At 46.6% G+C, this 24,510-nt stretch overlaps 1 protein-coding gene and 1 pseudogene across 2 annotated transcripts in view; both read right to left on the bottom strand.

Annotated features, from left to right (window-relative positions):
* Nucleotides 1-136: 136 nt before the first annotated feature.
* The window catches only part of EDC3 (enhancer of mRNA decapping 3), a 55,277-nt gene continuing 30,903 nt past the window's right edge, over nucleotides 137-24,510 (bottom strand). For both annotated transcript variants that reach the window (XM_027521880.1, XM_027521878.1), the window contains 4 exons: nucleotides 22,029-22,364; nucleotides 10,615-10,768; nucleotides 5,110-5,327; nucleotides 137-2,539 (listed from right to left, as the gene is read on the bottom strand). In XM_027521880.1, the coding sequence (XP_027377681.1) occupies nucleotides 2,205-2,539; nucleotides 5,110-5,327; nucleotides 10,615-10,768; nucleotides 22,029-22,364 (1,043 nt within the window). In that variant the 3' untranslated portion in view covers nucleotides 137-2,204. The remainder of the gene's footprint in view (nucleotides 2,540-5,109; nucleotides 5,328-10,614; nucleotides 10,769-22,028; nucleotides 22,365-24,510) is intronic.
* LOC113880154 lies at nucleotides 18,015-18,156 on the bottom strand (annotated as a pseudogene).

Genomic DNA, 24,510 nt, shown 5'->3' with positions numbered 1-24,510 from the left:
CGAGACATCAGGCTGTGTATGCCCAGTAACTGGCTTGTTGAGATCAAGTGTGAGGATCAAGGCAGGTTCCCAAGGCTGGGGATGCAGTGCCTCAGCGCACTGCAGCCCACAGAGCAATGTACCACAGGACACAGGATTCCTGTCGTCAGCTTTATTTTAGTGCTGGTTTTTGGTTCCCCAAGAGCTGCATGAATGAGTTTTGGCCACCTGACTGGGGCCCCGTGGGAACTGGGCACTGTGGGTAGGATGCCTCTGAAAAGAGGTGAAGATGGAGGAATCATGCTATCTTTACCACCTGGGAAGGCCCAGGCTGAGGGCAGGAAGAGGCTCCCGTGCCGCCTGGGGAGAAAATACAGGCTTGGGCACCAACTCCCATTAGCCCCTCAACACAAGGCCATCACCCACAGGGTCACCGTGACTTAATGGAGCAAGTAGAGTCTTCTGGGCCAGGGTTCTAGCTTGTTTTTCACTGGACCCAATGAGGAGACCTCACCGCATTAACAGGCAGCCAGAGCCTGTTGAGTGGTTGCTTACTAAAATGCCTGTAACCCAGCATTGCTCCTCAAACTACAGCCCCACCTTTAGAGAGAGGGCCTCATTCAGGAGCTTCTCGGCCCTGAGAGTGAGCAGAGGTTCAGGAAGGATACACAGCACAGGATTCACAGTCGCTGGGTGCCCTCCACTGCTGGAGACAATTTAACATCTGAGGGAGGCTGGGAGGACAGGAGGGACCAGCCCTCTCTGCCCTGCCTAATCTGCCCCAGCTATGCTCCTATAAGGAAAGTGGTAAGTATCCTGAAACCCAGGGTACCAGGGCCTACCCTGCATCCATCAAGCCCCTCCACTCACCCCCTTAACCATACTGGGTGGGCACAGAGCAGAAGGAAGCCTGAAGCCCTAAAAAAGGCTTTAAAGCACAAGCCTCTGCAAGGGCCCCTCTCGGGAACTTCCAGGGCCTGTGAACATCTGGGGGCTCAGTGCCTTAGGATCTGAGCAGCACTGTGTTCCTAAGGCTGAGGCCTACCAGCTAGCTCATCCAGAACTAGCCTCATTTTGGCATCTTTGAGACAGGGTGCTGGCCCTGAGCCTACACATCTAGAGAGGACCATCAAAGGGTTCAAGGCCCAGACACTGTAAAAGCTGGGGGGGTGGGAGGGACATGCGCCTACAGCTGCAAGGGACCATTTCAGGGGAAGGGCAGAGGGGGCAGGAGAGCAGGGGTATGTGTGCAGGCAAAGAGGAGGCGGGAATGGTGGCTTAGGACAGAAGCACCAGGGAGCCTCTTCTGGTTCAGCACCAGGCTCCCCCAGGGGCCTCCCCAATACTGAACATTAAAGCTGCACCCTGAGGGGTCTGGCCCCAGACTAGGCAAAGGCTCAGTCCCCAGCTAGAGAGTATGGGATTCGGGGGCACTGCTGGCAAGATGGGCACTGTGGTTCTACAGTAACATAAGCTTATACTACCTGTGCTGAAGACAACAGAAAAACAGTTAAAAAAAATCCCAATACAGTAACACCATTCAGATGCCACCCTGCCCCCTTTCCCTGCCTCTCAGAGTGATGGAGTGGAAACGAGGAAGGACCCTCGGGAAAAAAAAAAACCTAGCATAAAACTTGATCAGCTCAGGAGAAAGGGTCAAAGCCCCCATCATCTTGCGGTGGGGCTCAGGGAAGGCCTCAAAGCCCTCAAACTGAACCGAGAATGCAAGTCTGCCCTCTAGCGGACAGCGGCAGTGCAGCCAGTTCTACATGATCAGAGGAAGGGCTGCTTGGCTGGAGGAAGCAGGGGAGACAAAGCCACAAGCTCTGGACCAGAGCCAGCACAGACCCCCAAACAGGGCTGACCCACCCCGTGAGGCGTCGGCCCAGGCCCAGTGGCTGTAACCTGACATACGGTCTGTGAGCTGCCTATGTCTGTAAACAAAGCCGCACCTGACCATGCAGGGGGCCGAGTGTAGAGATGCCTGGAGCCACTGTGCACTTAAGCCTGCCACTCGCCCCGTGCCCCCAGGGGGAAAGCCTTCCCTGGCTCAGGGCACGTGACAGGTCAGTTTTAAATATGATCTGTTCTTTCAAAGAAACAAAATGAAAAGAGAAGAAATTTAACAACAGGTCCATGAAGCTTCACATCCTTAAGGCGTTCGCTGTCAAGTTCAGTGTCAGGAGCAGCAGGGGACTACGAGGTCCAGCCCACCCAGAGCCCTTCTAGGCAGAGTGCAGTGGGATGACAAACTTGCAGCCGAAGGGCGAGTGGTAGTTGATGCCCACCTCCTGGAAGACCTGCTGGGGAATGCCGATGTCGCACAAATAGACACGGCCCGCATGCTCCCCCAGAGGCAGAGGCAGGCCCAGAGCCAGTGACCACTTGGCATCGATGCCCTGTTCACCTTCATGCACAGGCGGGTCTATGCTGAGTACTGGTGCCCGGTTCTGGTTGGCCCAGGCCACAGCTGCCTTGTACCAGGGCTGATCCCGCAGGAAGGCATTCTCGGGGCAATCCAGACAGTTGATCACCAGGTCCACCGGGCTAGTGGGCAGATCTGCAGGTGGAAAGAGTGCCATCTGTAACCCCTATAAAGTAGAGAGCAGTCCAGGCTGGGACAAGAACCTTGGTGACCCCAACCAAGAGTATCTTATTCAGACACCACTCCAATGCCTCTGCAGAGGCCAGGCTTTTCAGGGTTGGGCCGGGACTCAGGCTCTGGGAGTTCCAAGACCTGGTTGGGCTAGGTGCTGGAGACCAAGGGTATGTCAGCCCGATGGACCACTGTCCTCGTGGAGCTCCCAGGCTGAAGCACTGTCGTGCTGCTGGGTGAGCAGAGCTTCTCAGGACATGATACCCCTGCCTCCTCTGCACATCTAACTTCCTGGTAAATTATAAGCTCTGGGAAGGTGGGCTCTATTACCAAGTCAGCCTTGAGGGGGAGGATGTGACCAGAGCCCATGAGAATTGGGCTGACTGCCATTTGCTGTCTGGCCCAAGAAGTGTGAATAGGCAAGAGCGTGCCCACTCTACACCAGGCTGGCCTGCTCCCACAGCCTGGCCTTGCTGGTCCCCTGTTACAGAAATGAGTCCTTCTTGCAGCCCAAACTTAAGAATGGGGAAGGAATCTCTCACTTCTCCCAGGTGTGTAAAAAGGCTTCTCTGCTCTCACCAAGCCTCTGGCACAGTGTAAGAACAGATGGCTCAATAAGCACGTAAGTCCTGACCAGCCTAAGAGGTTAAACTGCGACTAGCGGAAATCAGACCAAACTCAAGGGTAAACATCCTGGAGCAACTGGAATAGGAAGCCTTGTGGGCAGCTGAGGAAGAATAACTGCCTGGAAAAGGACATCATATTACAGATCTTAAGAGGGGGAACCCACATATGAGAATCCCTCCCCAGGTCTCAGCCTTAAGTACTGACATACCTCAATTAGAGTCTCAGAACAGGCCACCACAGGTGGGGATGGGGGTGTCCCTGTGAGCCCTGAGGCTTTTGAGAGTGGGAATAGCATATTCCCTTCGAGTTAAGACTGAGGTTCTGGCCCCATCTTGCCATCTGATCCCTGGAAAGGCCCTTTCTCTGCGCCGCATTTGCTTGCTCCACTTCTCCCCTGTTCTCACTTCAACCCACTCCAATCAGACCACGTTTCACCATACCACTTGAAACTGCTCCTGTCAAGATCACTAGGGGCTTCCACACTGCTGGATCCAGCAGTCAAGTCTTTGAGTCTGAGTGAGATGGAGAGTCACTTTAGGAATAAGTAGCAGAAAGATATAATGCAGCTCGGGTTCCAGGTGATCATTATGTCTATTGTTTGAGTGCAGACTGCAGACGTACACAGAATTATTAAGGCTGTGGTAATCATTGGAACGAGAAGTGATGGTGGCTGAAGACTTCAGATGAAGTCTCAATCTTCATCTGAACTCAACCTAGAAAGGCTTGCTGACACAGCTGTTCACACCCTCTTTTCTTTACTTGTCTTTCAGGTACCAGACTCTCCAGGCTTTCCTTCTCCTTCAGTGACCACTCTTTCCCTGTCTCTTAGCTGGTCCCTTAAACTTATATCCAAAGAACTCACTCTAACAACCTATCTATTCTCTCTTCCTAAAAGATACCTTATCCAGGCTCATTACGGCTTTAAATACCACCTCCCCACACTTGTAACTCCAGACTGGATCCCTTCACTTAACTCCAGACTCATCTCCATCAATCAACATTTCCACCTGCCTATCCAATGGGCTTCTGCTCTTCTTCCCCAAACCTCCCCCAGCTCTTCCCATCTCTGTGATGGCACCTCCATCCTTCCAGTTACTCAGGTCAAGAACCTTGGAGTCATTCCTTACCCTTCTCTTTCTCTTATCCTTTACATCCAATCTATAAACTCTTATCTTCAATACTGCTTCAGAAACTAACCACCTTTCATCACTTTCATGCTGTCTGAGCCACCATCACTTCTCGTTCCAATTATTACAACAGCCTTAATAATTCTGTGTACATCTACAGTCTGCGCTCAAACAATAGACGTAATGATCGTCTGGAACCCGAGCTGGATTATATCTTTCTGCTACTTATTCCTAAAGTGACTCTCCATCTCAAAGTTCAAACCTTACATAAAGACCCACAGGCCCTGTATGACAGACCCTGAAATGTCTAAGTCTACTGCTTCCCTCCACCCAACCCTCCAACATTCTCGAGTTCCCTTCCCTGTTTTATTTGTCTCCATAACACTTACTACCATCTGACCTGAGAGAAATGTCACTTGTCATCTGTCCTAACCAGAATGTAAGCTCCACAAAAGCATGGACTAAGAAAAAATAAAAATCTATCGCCATATCCCCAGTGTCAGCAACAGCACCCATTCTGTACTTATCTGTGAAACGAATAAATGGATACCCACCTCTCCATCTGAGTGGTGGGAGGAGGAAGAAGGTGAAGGGATGGGAAGTAGGCAAGTCGACACCAAAGGTATTTATTTCCTTAAGACTCTAATACTCAGATCAGATCAGACTCTACTACTACTCATGAGCAAAGCGCTCTTTACTCTTTTTCCGCCTGTCGCCACTGGGCGGCGCCACCAGACCAAGAAAGCACTGAGGGCTCCCCAACCCTGTGCGAGGGCTCACCTTTAAGGCTAGACACTTGTTGGCCCTGGGTCTTGCTGAAGAGAGACAGCTCATTGGTAATGGATTCCAGCATCTTCACGAAGTTGGGCAGAAAGAGGATGACCTGGACATCGTGGTTGGCTAGGTGCCTTCCACAACTGATGCCCTGAGCCCCCTTCACGTGAGGCCCACACAGCAGGGCCACTGCAGGCCTCTGGTGAACATTCTTGGGATTCAGCCTGGAACAGAAGGTAAAGAACATCATCAGCCGAGACTTGCCAAACCTTTGCCCCCTATACCGGACACCCCCTGGCACCTGCTGCTCTCAAGGCCAAGGTTCTAGAGGGGATGGACAAAATCCACTACAGGCCAAGCTCACAGGGTGGCCTTCCCACTGGCCCACACTTCATCTTTGTGTCCTCTTAGGTGGCGCTAGTGGTAAAGAACCCACCTGCCAATTCAGGAGACATGAGACCTGGGTTCGATCCCCGGGTCGGGAAGATCCCCTGGAGGAGGGCATGGCAACCCACTCCAGTAGTCTTGCCTGGAGAATCCCGTGGACAGAAGAGCCTGGCAGGCTACAGTCCACAGAGTCGCAAAGAGTCAGACACGACTGAGGTGGCTTAGCACACACTAGGCAGTTCACTTGACCTTGTTCCGTAAACCACCAGTGCCTGAACACTGCTTTCTAACCAAGAACACTTTGTTCTCACTGTAGGACCTATTACATCAAACACTTCTCGGCAAAGAGGTTTTCCACCTCTGCAGCCTTCTTGACTCTTCTTCCCCAATGTGCCTGCTCTGCTGCAGCAAGACTGGTCTCATCACTCTCGCTTGCACCTGAAGGTTCTTTCTTGGTTCTGCTCAAACTACTTCACCTGCCCAGAGAGCCCTTCACTTACGAATCTCTGACCCACTCCTTCTAGGATTACTCTGGCTCACCTCCTAAGAGACTCACAGCAAGTACCAAAGAGGGTAGTTGTAAATCATACTCAATTAGTTGCCAGTCCAAGTTCTCGTCTCTGAGCTGCCAGTAAGCTAATAAGGGCAACGCTGGAGCTACTTTATTTCATAGACTGCTGGGTAGATGAATGGATGTAAAGCACTCTGAACAGGAACCGACACAGAAAGGGCTCAACTGATGCTGGTATCATAGTTCCGGTCACAGAGAAGGCAGACGGCTAAGGGCTTCCCGGCTGGGAGCTGCCTTGGACACTCACTTCTGATGAAGTCACTTTCAGCTTTACGCCATTCAAAGTGGAGACACCCCCCCCAACCCAAAAGAAAGGCTGAGACCCCTCTGGTCTCAGAGAAGCCGTAAATAAGGGGGTTAAAATTAGCCCTAGAGCTATGCCCAACTCCCAGACAGTGTTGTCTGCCTCCGGGCAGGAAGGCAGGGGAGATGAACAGCCAGAAAGAGGCTTAGGTCCCTGCTTGGGGTGGAGCAGGGACAGTCACTTATGGGTTTTCCCCAAAGAGAGGAAGACAGATGTTGTCAAGCCAAAGAGGAAACCCTCACTCTCCAAATAAATTCAGGGGAATTTGGTGGTGTACTTTCATATACACCAAGTCATTCATTTCTCCCCACCATGTTTGCATCGTAAGGCAATATGGTGAGTACTTCTCCCTGCTCACAGATAACTGCAGAGTTCATCTGACTCCCCCGGGTTTATTCCCTAAATGAACGCTTCCTCTCACAGAGGCATGCCCCATCCGAGAACTCAAGACAGACCACAACACCCACAGACCCAACAGCAGGGGTCAGAGTCCAGGCACTGGAGACCGAGCTTCACCGTGAACCACCAGTGTCACGTGGGCCAAGTCTTTCTGCTCTCTTGAGCCCTAGCTTGCTCATTTTAAAACCCAGTCTACTATTTACCTTCAAGGTGAAGCAACGAGGAGCAAATTAAATGCTATTGTGAAGGCACAGTGAAAAAATGCATGATACTTAACATACCATGGTACTTAACATCACTCTGCAGATGATGCTGTTAAAGTGTTGCGCTCAATATGCCAGCAAATTTGGAAAACTCAGCAGTGGCCACAGGACTGGAAAAGGTCAGTTTTCATTCCAATCCCAAAGAAAGGCAGTGCCAAAGAATGCTCAAACTACCGCACAATTGCACTCATCTCACAGGCTAGCAAAGTAATGCTCAAAATTCTCCAAGCAAGGCTTCAACAGTATGTGAACTGAGAACTTCCAGATGTTCAAGCTGGATTTAGAAAAGGCAGAGGAACCAGAGATCAAATCACCAACATCCATTGGGTCATAGAAAAAGCAAGAGAGTTCCAGAAAAACATCTACTTCTGCTTCACTGACTACACCAAAGCTACACTTCATTGACTACACTGTGTGGATTACAACAAACTGTGGAAAATTCTTAAAGAGATGGCTATACCAGACCACCTTACCTGACTCCTGAGAAATCTGTATGCAGGTCAGGAAGCAACAGTTAGAACTGGACATGGAACAACGGACTGCTTCCAAATTGGGAAAGGAGTACGTCAAGACTGTATACTGTCACCCTGCTTATTTAACTTATATGCAGGGTACATCATGCGAAATGCTGGGTTGGTGAGTACAAGCTGGAATCAAGACTGCTGGGAGAAATATCAATAACCTCAGATATGCAGATGATACCACCCTTATGGCAAAGAAAGCAAAGAGGAACTAAAGAGCCTCTTGATGAACGTGGAAGAGGAGAGTGAAAAAGCTGACTTAAAACTCAACATTCAAAAAACTAAGATCATGGCATCCAGTCCCATCACTTCATGGCAAATAGATGGGGAAATAATGGAAACAGTGAGACTTTATTCTCTTGGGCTCCAAAATCACTGCAGATAGTGACTGCAGCCATGAAACTAAAAGACGCTTGCTCCTTGGAACAAAAGCTATGACAAACCTAGACAGTGTACTAAAAAGCAGACATTACTTTGCCAACAAAGGTCTGTCTAGTCAGCTATGGTTTTTCTAGTAGTCATGTATGGATGTGAGCGCTGGACCATAAAGAAGGTGCAAAGAACTCATGTTTTTGAACTGTGGTATTGGAGAAGACTTTTGAGAGTCCCTTGGACTGCAAGGAGATCAAACCAGTCAATCCTAAAGGACATCAATCCTGAATATTCATTGGAAGGACTGATGCTGAAGCTGAAGTTCCAATATTTTGGCCACCTGATGCGAAGAGCCAACTCATTAGAAAAGACAGATGCTGGGAAAGATTGAAGGCAGGAGGAGAAGGGGACAACAGAGGACAAGATGGTTGGATGGCACCACCAACTCAATGAACATGAATTTGAGCAAGCTCCAGGAGTCGGTGAAGGACAGGGAAGCCTGGTGTGCTGCAGTCCATGGGTCTCAAAGAGACGGACATGACTGAACAACAATTAACATACGTGAAAGTGATTACGGAGGTATCTTCCTCAAAGGAAAGCCAGCAACTGTTGCAAAGAACAGTACTGTTGGCCCTTCTGAGAGCTCAGACACTGAAAGAACAGACAGGCACAAGGATAGTCAACCACAAGAAGTCCATTCCACAAAGAGGAATGGACTTAAGAAGGACATTCAGGTCCTGCCCCCAAACTGCTATTTCTGGGAAGCCACTTAATGGCCTCAAATACTTCCAGGAAGAGCTTATTCCAAGGGTTGCCCCAGTGGCTGCTCTGGGAGAAGGTTCAACGGTCAGCAGACCCAAGAGCATGATATACTGCAGAGGGCAACTTGCACTATTTCCTCCTTTGCGGTCTCCATTGGCTCTTCCCCAGGCCAGGCCAGAGATCCGGGTAGGAAAGCAGGCCTAAGTCAAGGGGCAAGGTGGATGAACACAACTCTACAGGGAGAGGGGTGGAGAAGCAAGGAGGGGAACCTCACTGTCAGTGTGGATCACCTTAGCCACAACTCTCCCACAAGACTAGCAATGTCCTCCTCTTCGCTGACAAATCCAGCAGACACCTGTCAACCTTAAATGTGCTTGCTCGCTCAGCATCACCACTGCTAACCATTCCTTTATTCCTTAAACACTATTTCTTTGGTTCTTAAGCCTTGCCCTCTTGGTTCTCTTACCTCTCTGGCTTTAAACTTTCTTAGCTATTCTGGAAGGCTCATCTCTTAACTAGGCTTTAATGCTGATGTTTCCCAGAATTCCACCCCAGGCCCTTTCCACTCTTCACACCTTCTCCTTAACGGAGCCTGCCTATTCTTATACCACATACCAGCTGATGACTTCCGATCTCTATCTTCTGCTCAGACCTTTTTCTAAACTTCAGATCCAGATTGCTAGTAGTCCATCTGCATGTCTCACAGTCCTAAACTCAACATATCCAAAACAAAACCTACCACCTCCTCCATGCCTGCTCCTCTTCCCACATTCCTTATCATAGTGACTGCTGTCACTGTCTAGCCCAGCGTTCAGGCTAGGACGCTTTAAGCTCAGTGATCACTGACACTTTATTTTCAATCACCTTTCATATCCACTCAATACCCTGCCTCTTGATTTTACCTTAAAAAGCTCCCTCGTCTATCTACTCCTCTGATCCCCTCTTCCCTACTTGGGACTATCATCACCTGGCCCCTGGCTCAGTTTTCTGTTACAATTTTCTAACTGGTCTCATGGCCTCCAATCTTGTCTCTGCTAATCTACTCAGCCAAAGTTTTTAAACACAAAACTAATCATGTTATAGCAATGGCAACCCACTCAGGTACTCTTGCCTGGAAAATCCCATGGACGGAGGGGCCTGGTGGGCAGCAGTCCATGGGGTCGCTAGGAGTCGGACACAACTGAGCGACTTCACTTTTACTTTTCACTTTCATGCACTGGAGAAGGAAATGGCAACCCACTCCAGTGTTCTTGCCTGGAGAATCCCAGAGACGGGGGAGCCTGGTGGGCTGCCATCTATGGGGTCACACAGAGTCGGACACGACTGAAGTGACTTAGCAGTAGCAGCAACAGCATTACTGAAGTACCCTCAGCAGTTTCCTATCACTCAGCTGTACCAAAACTGGGTCTCTGGAGGTTAGAAGGCAAGCCTCTGCTAGTTGGCAGGAGTCTTAGAGTTAACTGCTTCCAGGAAGGAAGAATCAAAGAGTGGTTTGTTGGAGAAGAGGCTTCCCAGGTGGTGCTAGTGGTAAAAAAAAATCCACCTGCCAACAATGCAGGAGACATTAAGAGACATGGGTTCAATCCCTGAGTCGGGAAGATCCCCTGGAGGAGGGCATGGCAACCCACTCCCATATTTTTGCCTGGAGAATCCTCATGGAGAGAGGAGCTGGAGGGAGGGCTATAGTCCATGGGGTCACAAAGAGTCAGACACGACTGAGCATGCGTAAGCACTGGAAGAATAACAAGGACTCCCAGGACAGGGTGAGAGTGGCAAACAAACGCTGTGTGGCATCCCGGCAAGTGACTTTACAGAGACTCGCGTTAGAGGAGCAGCAGCAGAACCCCTGCGTGTGTGAGGCACCATGGGGGCGCCGAGGCAGAGCAGCATCATCCCACACTCACCCCCATCCCCCCTCCTGCGGGCATTTACCTGTTGGGTCCTCCGAGCAGGGTCAATGCCATCTGACTGGCACACACGCCTGTCATCTCCAGTCTCCGCTCCAGAGTCAAGCCATGCTTCTCAGCCACAGCCAACAGCTTTTTATGCAGCTCGTAGGAAATACTTGGGACAACCAGGCCAGAGTCTGCAGTTTGAAAGGAGGTGAGGAAAAAGGCAAAGTGATTACAGGAAACCAGTTCTTCAAATAGTGAAGTTGATCCGCGAAAGCCAAGACTTTAAGACTGACCCTCTTCAGCCCATTTGCATAGTCCAAGACAAAGGCATGCTATGCAGCTCTCCAGAGCTCAAGCAGTCGATGTGGAACTACGTAACAACCCGTTCAGGCTACCACAGAGCCGGGGTGAACTTAACCTCTCTTAGAAGTTTACCTTTAGACCATGAAGAGGCCAAATCCACCAACATGTACCTGGTACTATCAAGAAACGGCTGCCAACCACATTACAACATGCTTTTCTCAAAGTAGGGGAAATGCCCCTCCTGGCTGTGAGGTTTTTCCTCATAAGCAGACCCCTTATTCTTGCCTAGAGTGGAAAAGACACTCGCTAACCCTCCTGACCCTCTGGTCCGCACTATTCAATTTTCAGGCAGGATGACCTGTTCACCCCACCTGCTCCCCACATCCTCTCCCTCCTGCTCTCCTCTACTTAGCCCTTCTGTTTGGCCAAAGAAATTCAACTAGAAACTTGCTTTCTCGAATAATTTGTTGTTTTCTCCCCCTTTGGGTGACTGTAACCTAAAACTCTTACCAAAGAGAAAGAGTACATGGAAAGTAACCTATGGTTTGCTTTAAGCTACTGAGAAGAAATCTTTTACTCACTATAAACGAATTGCAACTAATAAAGGTTAGGCAAAACCACAGTCACTGAAAGTACACCATCAAAAACACTTGGTTTTACGAGGTCAAAGTCTTCAGCAGCTCGGTACACTTGAAGAAGTCTATAGCATTACATGTCCAGGAGCAAGGTGCTGTTTCAGAGCCCAGAAAACCAGGATAAGAAAGAAACAGCAAAGTCAAAAACTGTGATCTTTTGCCTTGACCTCCAATGCCACCTTACAAAGGTTAAAGATACTGGACTGCCAAGGGAGCAAACTCTCTGCCAGTGAGCCCTGGGCTCAGAGACAGAAACACAGGTTCCAATCAGCAAGTTATCAAGGGATTTTGCATATATCTAGTTTTGTCTGGATGGATCACATGCCCCCCACACCACTTTAAAAATGTATTTGGCTGCTGGCATGTGGGATCTAGTTCCTTGACCAGGGATGTACTCTGGGGCCCCTGGACTGGATGCGTGGAGTCTTAACCACTGGACCCTCACGGAAGTCCCTCAGGTGCCTTTTTAGATCCTGTGTCCTCATCTGTACTGGAATGTAAACCCCTCAAAGTAGGGATATAAGCCTCTTCCTTCCTCGACCCCCACCTCAGTTCTGTCATCTCAGCTGTATTTATTTACCAATAGAGGCAAGATCTCATCAGGTACTCAAACGTATAAATGATGCCAATCTACCGTTTCTTCTGTGACTGAACTCTAAGGCAGAAGTTTTCATCAGAAAGTTCATCGCCATCCTGTTGGTTCCAGAGCCCTCTATAGAAAAATTTCTCTTCCTCACTGATGATTTCAGGAGAAATTTCCTGAGGTTCTATCCATTATCCAGTCCTGCCTACATAGATCCCTAAAACCACAGAGAATCAGGCTGTGGCTATACATTTTAACAACAGAAACCCAAGCATAAAGACTGAACTTACAGTACCCATGTCTGTATTCTCTCAAGGAAAGGCAAAATAATAATGTAATAATAAAAACCATCTCCATGTCAAAACGAACACTGTCCTGTTGGTTAACTGAGCTCCTCCACCTGTCTGAGTCCTAATCCTGCTGGGAGCAGACATGACAGGCAGTGAGCCGAGCCTCGCCCCTTGCCCCTTCTGAAAAGTGAGCCATTGACACCCCAGATGCTGATGCTGGGGGCTGTGGCCTGATTGCATGTCAACAGCCAATTAAACAGCCATTTATTATGGTCGGTTTCAGACATGCACATATTATCAGAACTAATTGGGAACCACTGATAGCAGTGTGGAAAAGGGTGAATGAATTCTCAGGAATCCTAAGACACTAACAACCCTAAACCTGTCAGACAAGTCACGCACCTGCCTACTTCAAACACCCTCTTCACCTGCAGAGTCACGCAAGGCGAGCTTTCCCTCCAGTCCGTGCAGCTCTTTGCCTACTTATTCCCTTTCTGGCGAATCTGAAACAGGCCAGGGCAGTGCATCCTGTGCCTGCCCCTCCACTAATCGAACTTTCTTTCTGGAACTAGGTCTTGTGCTACACGTGCAGGTGCCTCCTCTCCAGTTCTGAGGGCTCTCCGAGGGCAGACTGAGCATTTTCTGCTTTCTCCTCACAGTTCCTAGAGGTACAAGGCTGATGGCACAGCGGGAGGAGAGCTTACCCTACTCTAGACGGCTGGCTACTGCAGCCGGAAACCGTGTCTATTACATCTCACTGATTTGTGCCAAGGGGAAGGGGCCCTGATGAACTGGCACATTTTGTAGCCCAGGGAAAGATCTGGCCAGGAATCCTTTCTGTTCAGTCTACCAGTCACAGCGTCCAGGACTTCACTGTACCCTACTCTGTTTCTCTAAAAGGAACATGCCAGCACCACAAAATGTTCCTTTTCAACATTTACGCACAAAGTCCAACAGGCAGACTGGCTTATCAGAAACAAGCAGAGGGAATAAAATAAACTCCGAAGGAAGGACACCAAGAACCTAGCGTGTGAAGTGCGAACAATAACACTGCAGAAGCCTGAACACGGGCCAAGCCCAATTATGTTTGGGTTGGAAGGTGGATGTTAATTGTTTGGGAACCAAGGCAATAACAGTAGTGGGTAGGGCTTCTCTTAATATTAATATGTTCTTTACAGCTGTCGGTGAAATAAGAGAGAGATAATTATAGCCAGTTCGTGACAAGCAGAGCCCTTCTTAGGATCTGATTAACCTTAGGGTATCAAGGAAAACGGCTTAAGCACACCCAGTACAGGCCAGGAGAGAAGACACTTCCTCCCCGCACAGCTCGCCCCACAGACGGGGAGGCAGGGCCGTGAAGCCCCGAGGCCCAGCGTCATGTACGCTGCCCCTTCTTCATGTCTCTGTCTCTTTCACACTGCTCCTTTCAGCACACACCATCTGGGGCCTTTCCCTCCCTTAAGGACACGCGGACATGCCCTCACACCCTCCATGTACTTCCCCACCCTCAGAAGCCTTCCAGTGCCGTGTCAGGTCTTCCTCCACAGCCTCTGCACGTACATCCCTCCCACTCCTTCAAACCTCCCAGCCTTTCTGTTGCGTAACAGAAAAGTGTTACCCACGGCAAAGTGTCCTCTCCAATCCAAACTCAATCCTCACACTGGCAGGGCCTCATACTTGGAAAGGCTGTGTGTATCCCATGTCTTATCAATGAGGAGCAGAGCTCAGTTACGGGCACAGGGATTTCTCTAGTAGGAGTATGAATTCTTATTCCACCCTGTGGTGGTCACATAACTGGGTGGCGATATCATGAGCTCTTTTTTGGAGTATAAAACCACTGGTAAATTCACACCTTCAGACCCACAATGTACAGACAGCCCCTGAAGACGTATATTAAGGCTGCCATAAAACGCAATTTGGTGTCAGGTGTATCTTTGAAAGAAGAATTTGTTACAAGAAAGCTAAGTACTCCTAATATTCTTTATAAGAGTCCACAAGGCCTCCCATGATCTGGCCCCGCATACTACAGCTCCTTTACCTTGGAACTCAACCCCAGAGGCTCCAGGCATCTGGCTGCCTCTGGGTCCTGAGTATTCCAGGTTCCTTGTGGGCCTAGGAAGCTCGTTCCCTCACATGCTTTCCCTCTTCTGGCATTCTCCTCTCTCTTTCAATGCTCCTCCACACCACACATGGCTGATTCTTCCTTCTTCAGGTCTCAGTTTAAATATCCCCCAGTCTCAGCATGTTGCTTACTTCCTTCATTGTGCTTAATACAATTTGTAAGTAACTTTTGCCTTCCTTTTGGACTATCTACTCTGCTAGACTGTAAGCTCCACGAGGGCAGTGACTCTGCCTTGTTCACTGCCATATCCCCTTCCCCACTGTGCCTTCAGTGCTAGCACAGTGCCTAGTGGAGGGGCTACAGAAGTGTGTGTTGAATTCACGAATGAATGGGAAGGAAACCTGTGCAACAGCCTCGGGGCATTCCATTCTGCAGCTGGATGAGAGCCCAGCTGTAACCAAAGGCAAGTGTGGGTGAGATGTTCCTGACTCCCCACTTGTTCCTCCCCATTAACAGCAAGACCAACCTCCTAGCCTCACTGGGCCTCATTCCTTCAGGTTAAAGCTCTAGTGGAACAAGCTTTGGACTTCCTAACAAAGATGACTCACTGACTACAAAGGGGAAAGTATCTTTACAAAGAAGAAATCTGTTGGACAACACCTTACCAAGAGATCAAACTTGCCTCAGGGAAGGACAAACTGATGCTGTGTCCTCTTATGATGTGACACCCCACAAGAGACAGAGCGCCACCAAACTCTTGGAAAAATGTTTAACACGAAACACATCAGAATGAAACAATATATCCAAACTAAGGGGTATTCTACAAATCAACTGGTCTAGACTCTTCACAAACGTCAGTATCACAAAAGACAACAAAAGTTGTGGGAACTATCCTGATTAAAGGACACGAAAGAGATCTGACAAATAAATGTAACACGCAACGGTTGATTAAAAATACAACTATAAAGGACATAATTGGGACAACAGGAAAGCTTTGCATACTAGATGATACGTCTGTATTAATTTTAAATTTTCTGAGAGCAAACTTGTAGCGTGACTGGAGAGAGCAACATCCTGTTGAATACATACGTAAGTAGGGGTGAAATGTAAAAAACAAAATATAATGAACTAAATCTCAAGTTGTTCAGGGGTGTGTGTTTATGTATTTCTATAAAGTAAATGTAGCAAAATGTTAACTGGTTCATCTAAATGAAGGACACACATTTGTTCATTCTATTATTCTAGTAACTTCTCTGAAATTCTGATTTTTTTCAATATAAAAAGTTGGGGAGGGACTTCCCTAGTGGTCCAGTGTGGCTGGGACTCCACGCTCCACGCTCCCAATGAAGAGCATGATCAGGGAACTAGATCCCACATGGCCACAACCAAGATCCAGCACAACCACAAATAGATAAAATTTTTTTTTAAGTCGGGGAGAAAAAAGAAAGATCCAAACATGATCAACAAATGTTTACAAATGTAGTAATACATCAAGCCAGTGGTAGGGTGGGGAACGGCAGGAAACAGAATAAATAAAAAGAATATGAGAACAAACCACATTCTTAGTCTTACAATCTAGCTGGAAGAAAAAAAATATATGTACAAATATCAGAGAACACAATCCTGACCACAAGTGTAAAATGTGGATTTCAAGCCAGGAGTTGCAGGAAGTGTCAAATCCTCAATCTGAACCACACTTGAAAGACAGGCAGAATCCTAGTCACAAAGATAAAAAAGAGAGCACACCCAGGGTGGGGGAGGGGCTACGAACAAAGTTCCAGGGGCTGGAATGGGTGTGGCAGGAGCCCAAGGCCTACCGCAGGACTCGCTTAGAATGGTGGGCGGGCCAGACGTCAGGTTGTTTCATACAGGATGACATTATGCAGAACTGATTTCAAGAGACAAAGGGAGCCTGCAGGGTAGCACCATAAACTAGAAGATCATGACAATTTCAAGGGCCACACATGAAGAAGAGAATCTGGAGTCAATGAATACTGAGGATAGAGGTAAACTCCTTGTCAAAACTGCTGCAGAAGGAATCAGCGTGCTATTAAATTAGAAAAAAATGGCCTCCAGGGTTCTTTCTAGTCATGAATTTTTATGAGAAGGAAGAGGGAAAGATGGCCACAAAGTTTCACGCTGGACATTTAAAAGAATAGTGATTCCACTGAAAGAAATGGGAAACTAAGGAGTAAAAGATATGGGTGAGAGTGAATAACTAACTTAGCTTTGATACACTGAATTCAAGCAGGATGGTGGATACACTGAAATCCAACTCGTTCCTTGCCGGGCTAGACACTTGTGGCTATGAAATGGCAAAGAGCATATAATAGCAAAAAAGTCACATTTGCAGAGACCAATTCAGTTTTTAAAATGACAAACTGGTACCTTGATCAAAACTCAGGTGTCAGACCGTAATGTGATGGCTCCAGATTCCCTAGCCCTTAGTTTGAACTTAAACTCTTAAAACTCTGGGACTTCCCTGGCGGCACAGGGGATAGGAATCTGCCTGCCAGTGTTGGGGACACGCGTTTGATCCCTGGCCTAGGAAGATCCCACACGCTACAGGGCAACTAAGCCCACAACTATTGACGTCTGCATGCCTAGAGCCCATGCTCCACGAGAAACCACCCAACGAGAAGCTTGCACACCGCAAGAGTAGCCCCTACTTGCCACGGCTACAGAAGGCCTGCACACAGCAATGAAGACCCAGCGCAGCCAAAAACAAATAAACTTTAAAATATATACATAAAAAGGGTATAACAGTGTAACCCCAGAGATGCTACGAAAACTGTGATAAGCATATGAAGAGCTTAGAATGGTGCCCAGGATAGTTGATACCCCTGAACACCCAATACTATGACATCGATCATAATGTTTCTCCTTCCCCTCCCCTTTCTGCCATCTCTAAATCTTGCATACACCTCCATAATTTACTTGTTTACACATCTGGTTACCCTATATCCTAAGGCCCCTGACGGACAAGGACTTACCCAGAGGATCCAGAAAAATTAGTGCCTAGCAAAAATTTTATAAATGTTGATGCTTTGAAGTAACTTTACTGCGAATGTCTCTGCAATTCACACTACTGACTGAACAATAATTGGAAGCTTGGCATGGCACTGGCTGCTTTCTACATTTCCTTGACAGGAAAGCAGGATCTACTGGTGAGCATGAGTAAGGAGGGGCAGCACCAAGGCTCTCGTGAGTGCACGGCCCACCACTTGTCCAGAGGGCCACGATTAGGGATGTAGTTAGATGTATCTAACTACAACCATTCAAGAAGAGCCACTTTTCTGCCACCATGTTTTCAATTTCATTAAACTTAGCAAGTCCCCAATTCTTGGAGATATGGATCTTCTGGCGGCCAAGGAACTTGAACTTGGTCCTGCAGAGGGCCTCAATCACATGCTCCTTGTTCTGAAGCCTGGTATGAATGGACATTATGACTTGGCCAGTGTGGACCCCGGTCACTGTGCCCTGGGGCTTTCCAAAGGCACCTAACATACAAGTCTGGAGCCTAGACTGATGACAGCATGGCAGTCATGAACGTCCACTGGAAAGGGCTATCTCCAAGGTCCGTTAGGGCAACCTGTGCAGCAACACACTGCATACACTACCGAGGAGGGTGCTATTTGCAGCCACTGCACACCAGGCCCCCGTGGGGAAGTGGGGAAGACAGCACAGTCAGCTTAACTGGCTGCAATCACATGACCTTATTTAAATGACAAGAATTATCCCTTTGTAGATAAAGAAATAGGTTCAGGAGTCCCCACGCAGCTACATAACTCAATTCTCTGACCCTACAGAAGCCCCTTCATGGAAGCCTTTAATGATTATTAAGTCCCTTAGTGTGGCAACACTACCATTTGCTTTCTTAGGGCTCAGCCAAAAAGCAGTGCAGGCAGAAAATCACAAAAACAAGTAGACTTGGCCTATTCTAAATTCATGCACTCTAACTACAGCAGACTCTCATCGCCATTCATGCCCTGCACATACTATGCCTTTAATCCTCTTGCTCATTCAACCCTTTTCAATCTGTCTTCAATCATGAAATCCTATCAAATTCCCCTTTGTCACTTCTCTCATATGTTTGTCTTCTTTTCTACTCAGAAGTCCAAACCCATGACACATGAGTTGTGTCATCAGCCTCACTCTTCTTCCTGCTCTGGTCTCTCTCCTTAAATTCTAACCTGAATTCTATATAAGACCTGTCTTCCTAAAGACTAATCTTTCTAAAACAGATTTTGGATCATGTCTTTTTCAGAATCCTTCAGCTGCTCTTCATGGCCATAAAACAGGGGACAGCCTTAGCACACGAGGCTCTCTGTGCTCTGGTCTAAAGCTGTTTACAACTCCCACTCCTCCCTCCACCCCCAACAAAAATCTCTACCTTGGTCAAACCAGCCAACAGCCAATCTCCCACACAGCCCTTTACTCACACTCTGCACCAGCATCTGCCCAGCCTACCCATAAATATCTTCCTCTTCCTCTCTGATGAAATCTTGCCCATGTTTCAAGGCTTCTGCCCTGCTCCCTCTGTGAAGCTTTCCCTGATCACCCCACCTTCAGGACCTCTCCTGCCTCTCAACACCCCATGGATTTAATGTCCACATTCTCACTGGACTTCAGGTATATATGGGATCTTTCCATTTCCCAGTACATCTTAATAACATGGGTGCAAGGACTGTCTTAGAGTGACTTACACATAATAAGCACAGCATTTTGACTGGCCCAAACTATCTTAAATATTACTTTTACAATATTATTAATGTTGAGCAAAGATTCTTCTCTGAAGACGTTTCACTCTCCTAACTGGTGTTCTTTGGGGACCTCTCACCTCTGAACGTAAGAGTGCTCACACACATCTTGCATTTTATAGCCAAACTTAACTAACATGTCTGCAACCGCTGGATACTATTATTCAGCAGGGGAGGTCCAAGCTGGAGGAATGTCCAACAATCTGCTGGAGACAGCAGCATAGTTCCAGGACCCAGAGGGGCTTTCCAGAGAGAAAAGATTTGGGTTAAACAAAGAGCTAAATTTAGTTGCTTCCTGAATGTGTTTTCCCAATCAATAGACCTTTTATAACACTGCCCCCACCACACACACATTTGGCAAAGAGTACTGCCAAGAGGAACATGAGCAATGAGAGAAGAACAGCTCAGAAGCTGTTGACACCACTTAGCATGCACCAGTGTGTAGGAGCCAGCAGCAAGCCGCCCGACTCCTGACACCCAACCATTACCAAGTGGGGAGTAAACATGTTGTTCTTTTGCAACTCTGGGTATTAGCAGAAATAGGTTTGCAGTTCTAGGACATGAATGCCATAAGGCTAGACTGGGGAGCAAGCCAAGCCACTCTCCATAACTGCTGATCTAAGTTGGTCTACTTATAAGGGAAGTAAAGAGAGAAGACTATATTATAATCTAAGTGCCATTAAACTATCCTTCTCATATCCTTCTTTCTCTTTTAACTTATCTACATTCAGAAAAGGAAAAGAAAAGTGACAGATAAGGTTTGTAAGTGCCTTTGCCTCTCTGGACCTCAACGTCCTCAATCTGCAAAAATGAGAAAATTACATTCGGTGATCAAGTAACCTAACTTTTTTGGTCCTAGCTTGTTTCCCTACATTTTCCAGATAGTTTCCTTATTCTTATACTAACATTTGAATAGGAGAGCCAACTGGAAAAGTGCCCCCATCCAGGCACTATGTGAATAATACTGAGACAAAATCACTCGTGGGAGAAGTTGCTCAGCAAGATAACTGCGTGCTCGCTGTTTCCAGCACAGACCCTGCCTGACAAAAGGACTTCAATTCCACTCCTTATCACTGCTGAGAACAAAGAGAAAAACAAGACAGATGACGCTATAGGACCTCTTCTCCCCTCACTGTCAACGCTCCAGTGAAATCCAACTGGCTGCGACACACCACAAGCCGCCATACCTGAGTTCTTGGCCAACGTCTGGCACATGTGCTTTGCAGTATGTCTGTTAATCACAATTGTGATTAAAAAATATGAGAGGAGGGAACTTTCATTTCTTTCATTAAATTAAACAAAGTGTGAAGACTAAGCTGGGGAAATGGAGTACACAGTAAGAAAGAGTTCCCACCTCTCCTGTTGTCTACTTTGGCAAATGTTTTTTAGGTTCTTTTGGTTCTGAGAATCTTTCCTGATTCTTGCTGCTACTGTCTCCCTTTTAGCCACTTCACTCTGAGGCAGGCCATAATCTCCCCAAGCTTAGGAACCTCCGGGAAGTCACATACAGCATGAGCCAACCACCTCAGCTTCCAGACAGTTACCAGTAGAAGCAGCTTATTTTGTCACTGAGGGCAGTAAAAAGGAGAGCAGTCAAAAGTGGATGGGTAGCAGGATCTGAGTATACTACCAGCCTGCTGAATGAAGTTATTTGCCTTAACACGGGTGGTTAAAAAAAAAAAAAATTAAAGGAATCCATCAAGTCACACTGCCAGTATCACTTAAGTAACCTACGTTAGCAAAGAGGCATGCCTATCAGAGTCTGAAAGGTTAAGAAAGACTACTAATTTCTGTCTTTTACTGACAATCTGCTTATTTTCTTTTTACATGGAACCTTTTACACACAGCAAAACCAAATACAACAGAGCCCCGCTGATGTCTACAAAAATGCCATGCCATATTTGATTTTCCCCAAAATGAAATTCTGCTGTCTCCATAAATCTCCCATAACTGCTACTAGCTTTCAAGCTACTGCTACCCTATTTTCAAGACTTCAAGCCAAAATGATTATTATCCTTATTAAAATGAATATGATTCCCCCTTTAGCTCCCAAATCACTCAATAACAATAGTTTCTATTTGTATTCCAAGAAGCCCAGTTAATAAGTTTGGGGGGAAGGGACAGAGACAGGGATGACACAGACCACCTGTCCCACAGCTGCCTCAAAGGCTACATTTGAAGAAAAGACTCTTATGCTAAAAAAGAGAGAAAGACTTTAAAATTACTGAGCCAACAGACACAGTGACCTATACATAACTACCAAGGTACCACTGTCATTGAACTTTATGACTAGCTCCTCAATGGCCAGGCTAGCAGGAGATGAGGACAGTATAGCAAACAAATGTAATTTATGGAAACCCTAATTTTAGCCAATGGTTTCAACCACTCAGCTCTGACTATTTCTTACCCCAGCAAACAACCAGTGCAACAGAGCTGAACTTATGGTAAAATCTACAGGCAGTAATAGGAAAGCCAAAGTGAAAACAGATCTAACTATGTCAAGCTATAGAGTTAGCCTCTATGCCTTTAGCTGTTAACCATAACCTACTTAATAAACAGCAGACCAGATCCTGCCAGGCACAGGATATAAATGGATATGTAGAAAAATCAGCCCCCATCCCAATCGAGTGGTAAGCAGGATGATCAAGTGGCCACATCTCTAAAAGACAATATAATGGGCCAATGATCATGCCACTTAAGCTACTTCCTACTCCAACACTCTGACTCAGAATCTGGATCATTCTGTTTCAAGTACCAAAATAAAGTGGGGCAGTGGAGGAGGCGGGGGGATAGCCAGCGGGATGTGGGGTTAACTTACCTGTGCAGAACTCCTTGCTCACATTGTGGGGCACTGTGATCCGACGGTAGACAATGGGCTCTGACTCCAGGATGTTCTCATCGTGGCGGTACCGAGTAGGCCTCTCGTTTGGGATGCCCCGGGAACGGGTACCACTTCTCCTCTCATAGGTATCAATTTCCTCAAACACAGCTGCCTTGTCAAAAAGGGCCAGGTTCCCTTCAAAATCAAAATCTGTGTCTGGGATCTCCTCAATATCATCCCCAAAACACTCATCATCTTTATTCTTCATCTGGCCATTCTTTAAGCCACTTTTCTTTGGAGTTGCCTGATTTGGGTGCCTGCTACTAGATGACCCTGCAGAAAAAAACAGGGACTAAAGTCAGTATGCTCACAGAAAGTGCTCAGTGGGGAGCACAAATTACCACAAATCTCATGGAATAGTAGATTTCATAAAGTGCCCAAGTAACAGTGAATATGAAATAAGCAGTACTCCTGAAAATCTGAAGCTCTGCTCTTCATAAGGGAATTGGTAATGATCAAGGCTTTTTTGACAACTGACTATATCAAAAAAGTGGAGGGCAAGAACACAGCAGTCTCGCCACACAAGTCCAGGTGGTCTGATTCTGAACGTCCAGCCATTGATTAAGAGAGAAATAACCAGAGTAAAAGAAGGCCAAGTCCTCGTAACTTGAGGTTCAAAGAAAGATTTGTCCAAGTGGCTCTGAATTCCATGCTTACCAAGCAAGCCATTTTCTGATTTTTTAACTCAGTCTCAGGCTAGACCTCAGTAGGAAGGGAATCCCTGGGTTTACACAGATTCCAGATCTTGAGATGGATATACATCTGCCACTATAAGTTGATATATTTTGACTTACCGGCCTGTTTTTAGATCTTCTGGTTAATGTGACCTCTTTTCTTAAAATTTTATCACTCTGGGTTAGCAATTTCTGAACCATCAAATGATGACAAGGACCACACTGACATAATCCTGTAGAGGCCACATCAAGGTGCGTACCAACACCACAGCACTGAGGTCACTCTCTGTCTCTGAGACTCTCTGGCCACCACATGTCAGTCAACTACTCCTCCAGCAGCAAAGACCTCACAGAATTCTCCAAACCACGCCTTCCCAGAGAATCCTGAACTGAATTTATAGTTTGATCCCCATCTGACCACCCCGAAGGATGAACCAGGTGACTGGTATGCCAAATGGAACCTTTAACATAGTCTGAATAAATATAATGTACTTCCTTTTGTAAGACTGAGCGTCTCAATTTTTAAAACACTCAAGTAGAGGTTGGGATGATCATGAGCAAACCCCCTCATACAGATCACCCCTACTATACTGCTCTAACTTCTCACAGCAACTCCCTTCTGTTCAGTGGACCACGGGTCAGGAGACCTAGAACTTAGTTTCAGTTCTGTTATTAACATGTTATATAATCTTATATCTATCATCCAACTTCTCAATTTGCTTGTATGTAAAATGCTCACTGTGGTGCCCCTAACAGGGTTTCTAGTACACAGCAGTCCGTCAATAAATATTAAACGAATAACTCAACATCAGCAAGATTAATTACAATAATTATTCTGAAAGATGTATACTATACATATGTAACTCACGTTCTAAATCTTCCTCATGCCAAATATTGATATGGAAAAGGACTATGCTGGCAGTAAAGATGAGATTTAGGCCTCAGAGAAAAATCTAAGGCTGACCAAAATTATAAAAGGAAGGAAGAGTTGGCTGAGTCACTATAAAAAGCTGAGATTATGAATCACTGAGAAGCTTGTCAAAGTGTGGGTGAAGTTCTAGTTTCAATAATTTGACAAAAACATTTAATGAGAGCATTTTGTGAGCCACAGCTAAGTACCTGGAATACAGTACATAATCAAGACAAGTAACCCAAAAGGAAGGAGAGATATAATAATTAAAATACAATATAATGAGAAGTTTATATAAAGTGCTATAGAAACACGGATGAGAAAACAGAGCTGGATTAGGAATGGGAGAACAAGCATGAAAATACACGGTCAGGATAACACATTAGCAGTATACGCAGGCAAGGGAAGAAACAGAGAAAAAGTCCAGTTTGTGAGATTATCATTGTACTGCCTCAATATTAAGTCAATATTATTAAATCAATATTAGGAAACAGGTCTTTGGCCCAGTGGTCTCTCTCCAGTGGTTGTGTGCACACCCAGGAGGGCAAAGGATGATGTGGGGAAAAGATACTGAGTATTTTATTTACTTTTTCTAACCAAAAAGAGGAAGAATTTAAGCCTTATGAACTTAAGGCACAGATGGAAATCAGCACCCTTAAGAAGTTTCATACTACCCAATCACTGGCAGTATTTGAGCTACCTGAAGAATGAGTGATGTTCCATAACAACAAGTGGATTTACATTGAAATGTTTAAACTATTGTAAAATATACATTACCATTTAAACCATTTTGAGTGTACAGTTCAACAGTATTAAGTACATTCATGTTGTACAA

This window comes from Bos indicus x Bos taurus, chromosome 21 (assembly GCF_003369695.1).
Source record: "Bos indicus x Bos taurus breed Angus x Brahman F1 hybrid chromosome 21, Bos_hybrid_MaternalHap_v2.0, whole genome shotgun sequence".
Taxonomy (NCBI): Eukaryota; Metazoa; Chordata; class Mammalia; order Artiodactyla; family Bovidae; genus Bos; species Bos indicus x Bos taurus.
The sequence above is the reverse complement of the archived record's forward strand: the minus strand, read 5'-3'. Positions and strand labels throughout refer to the sequence as shown.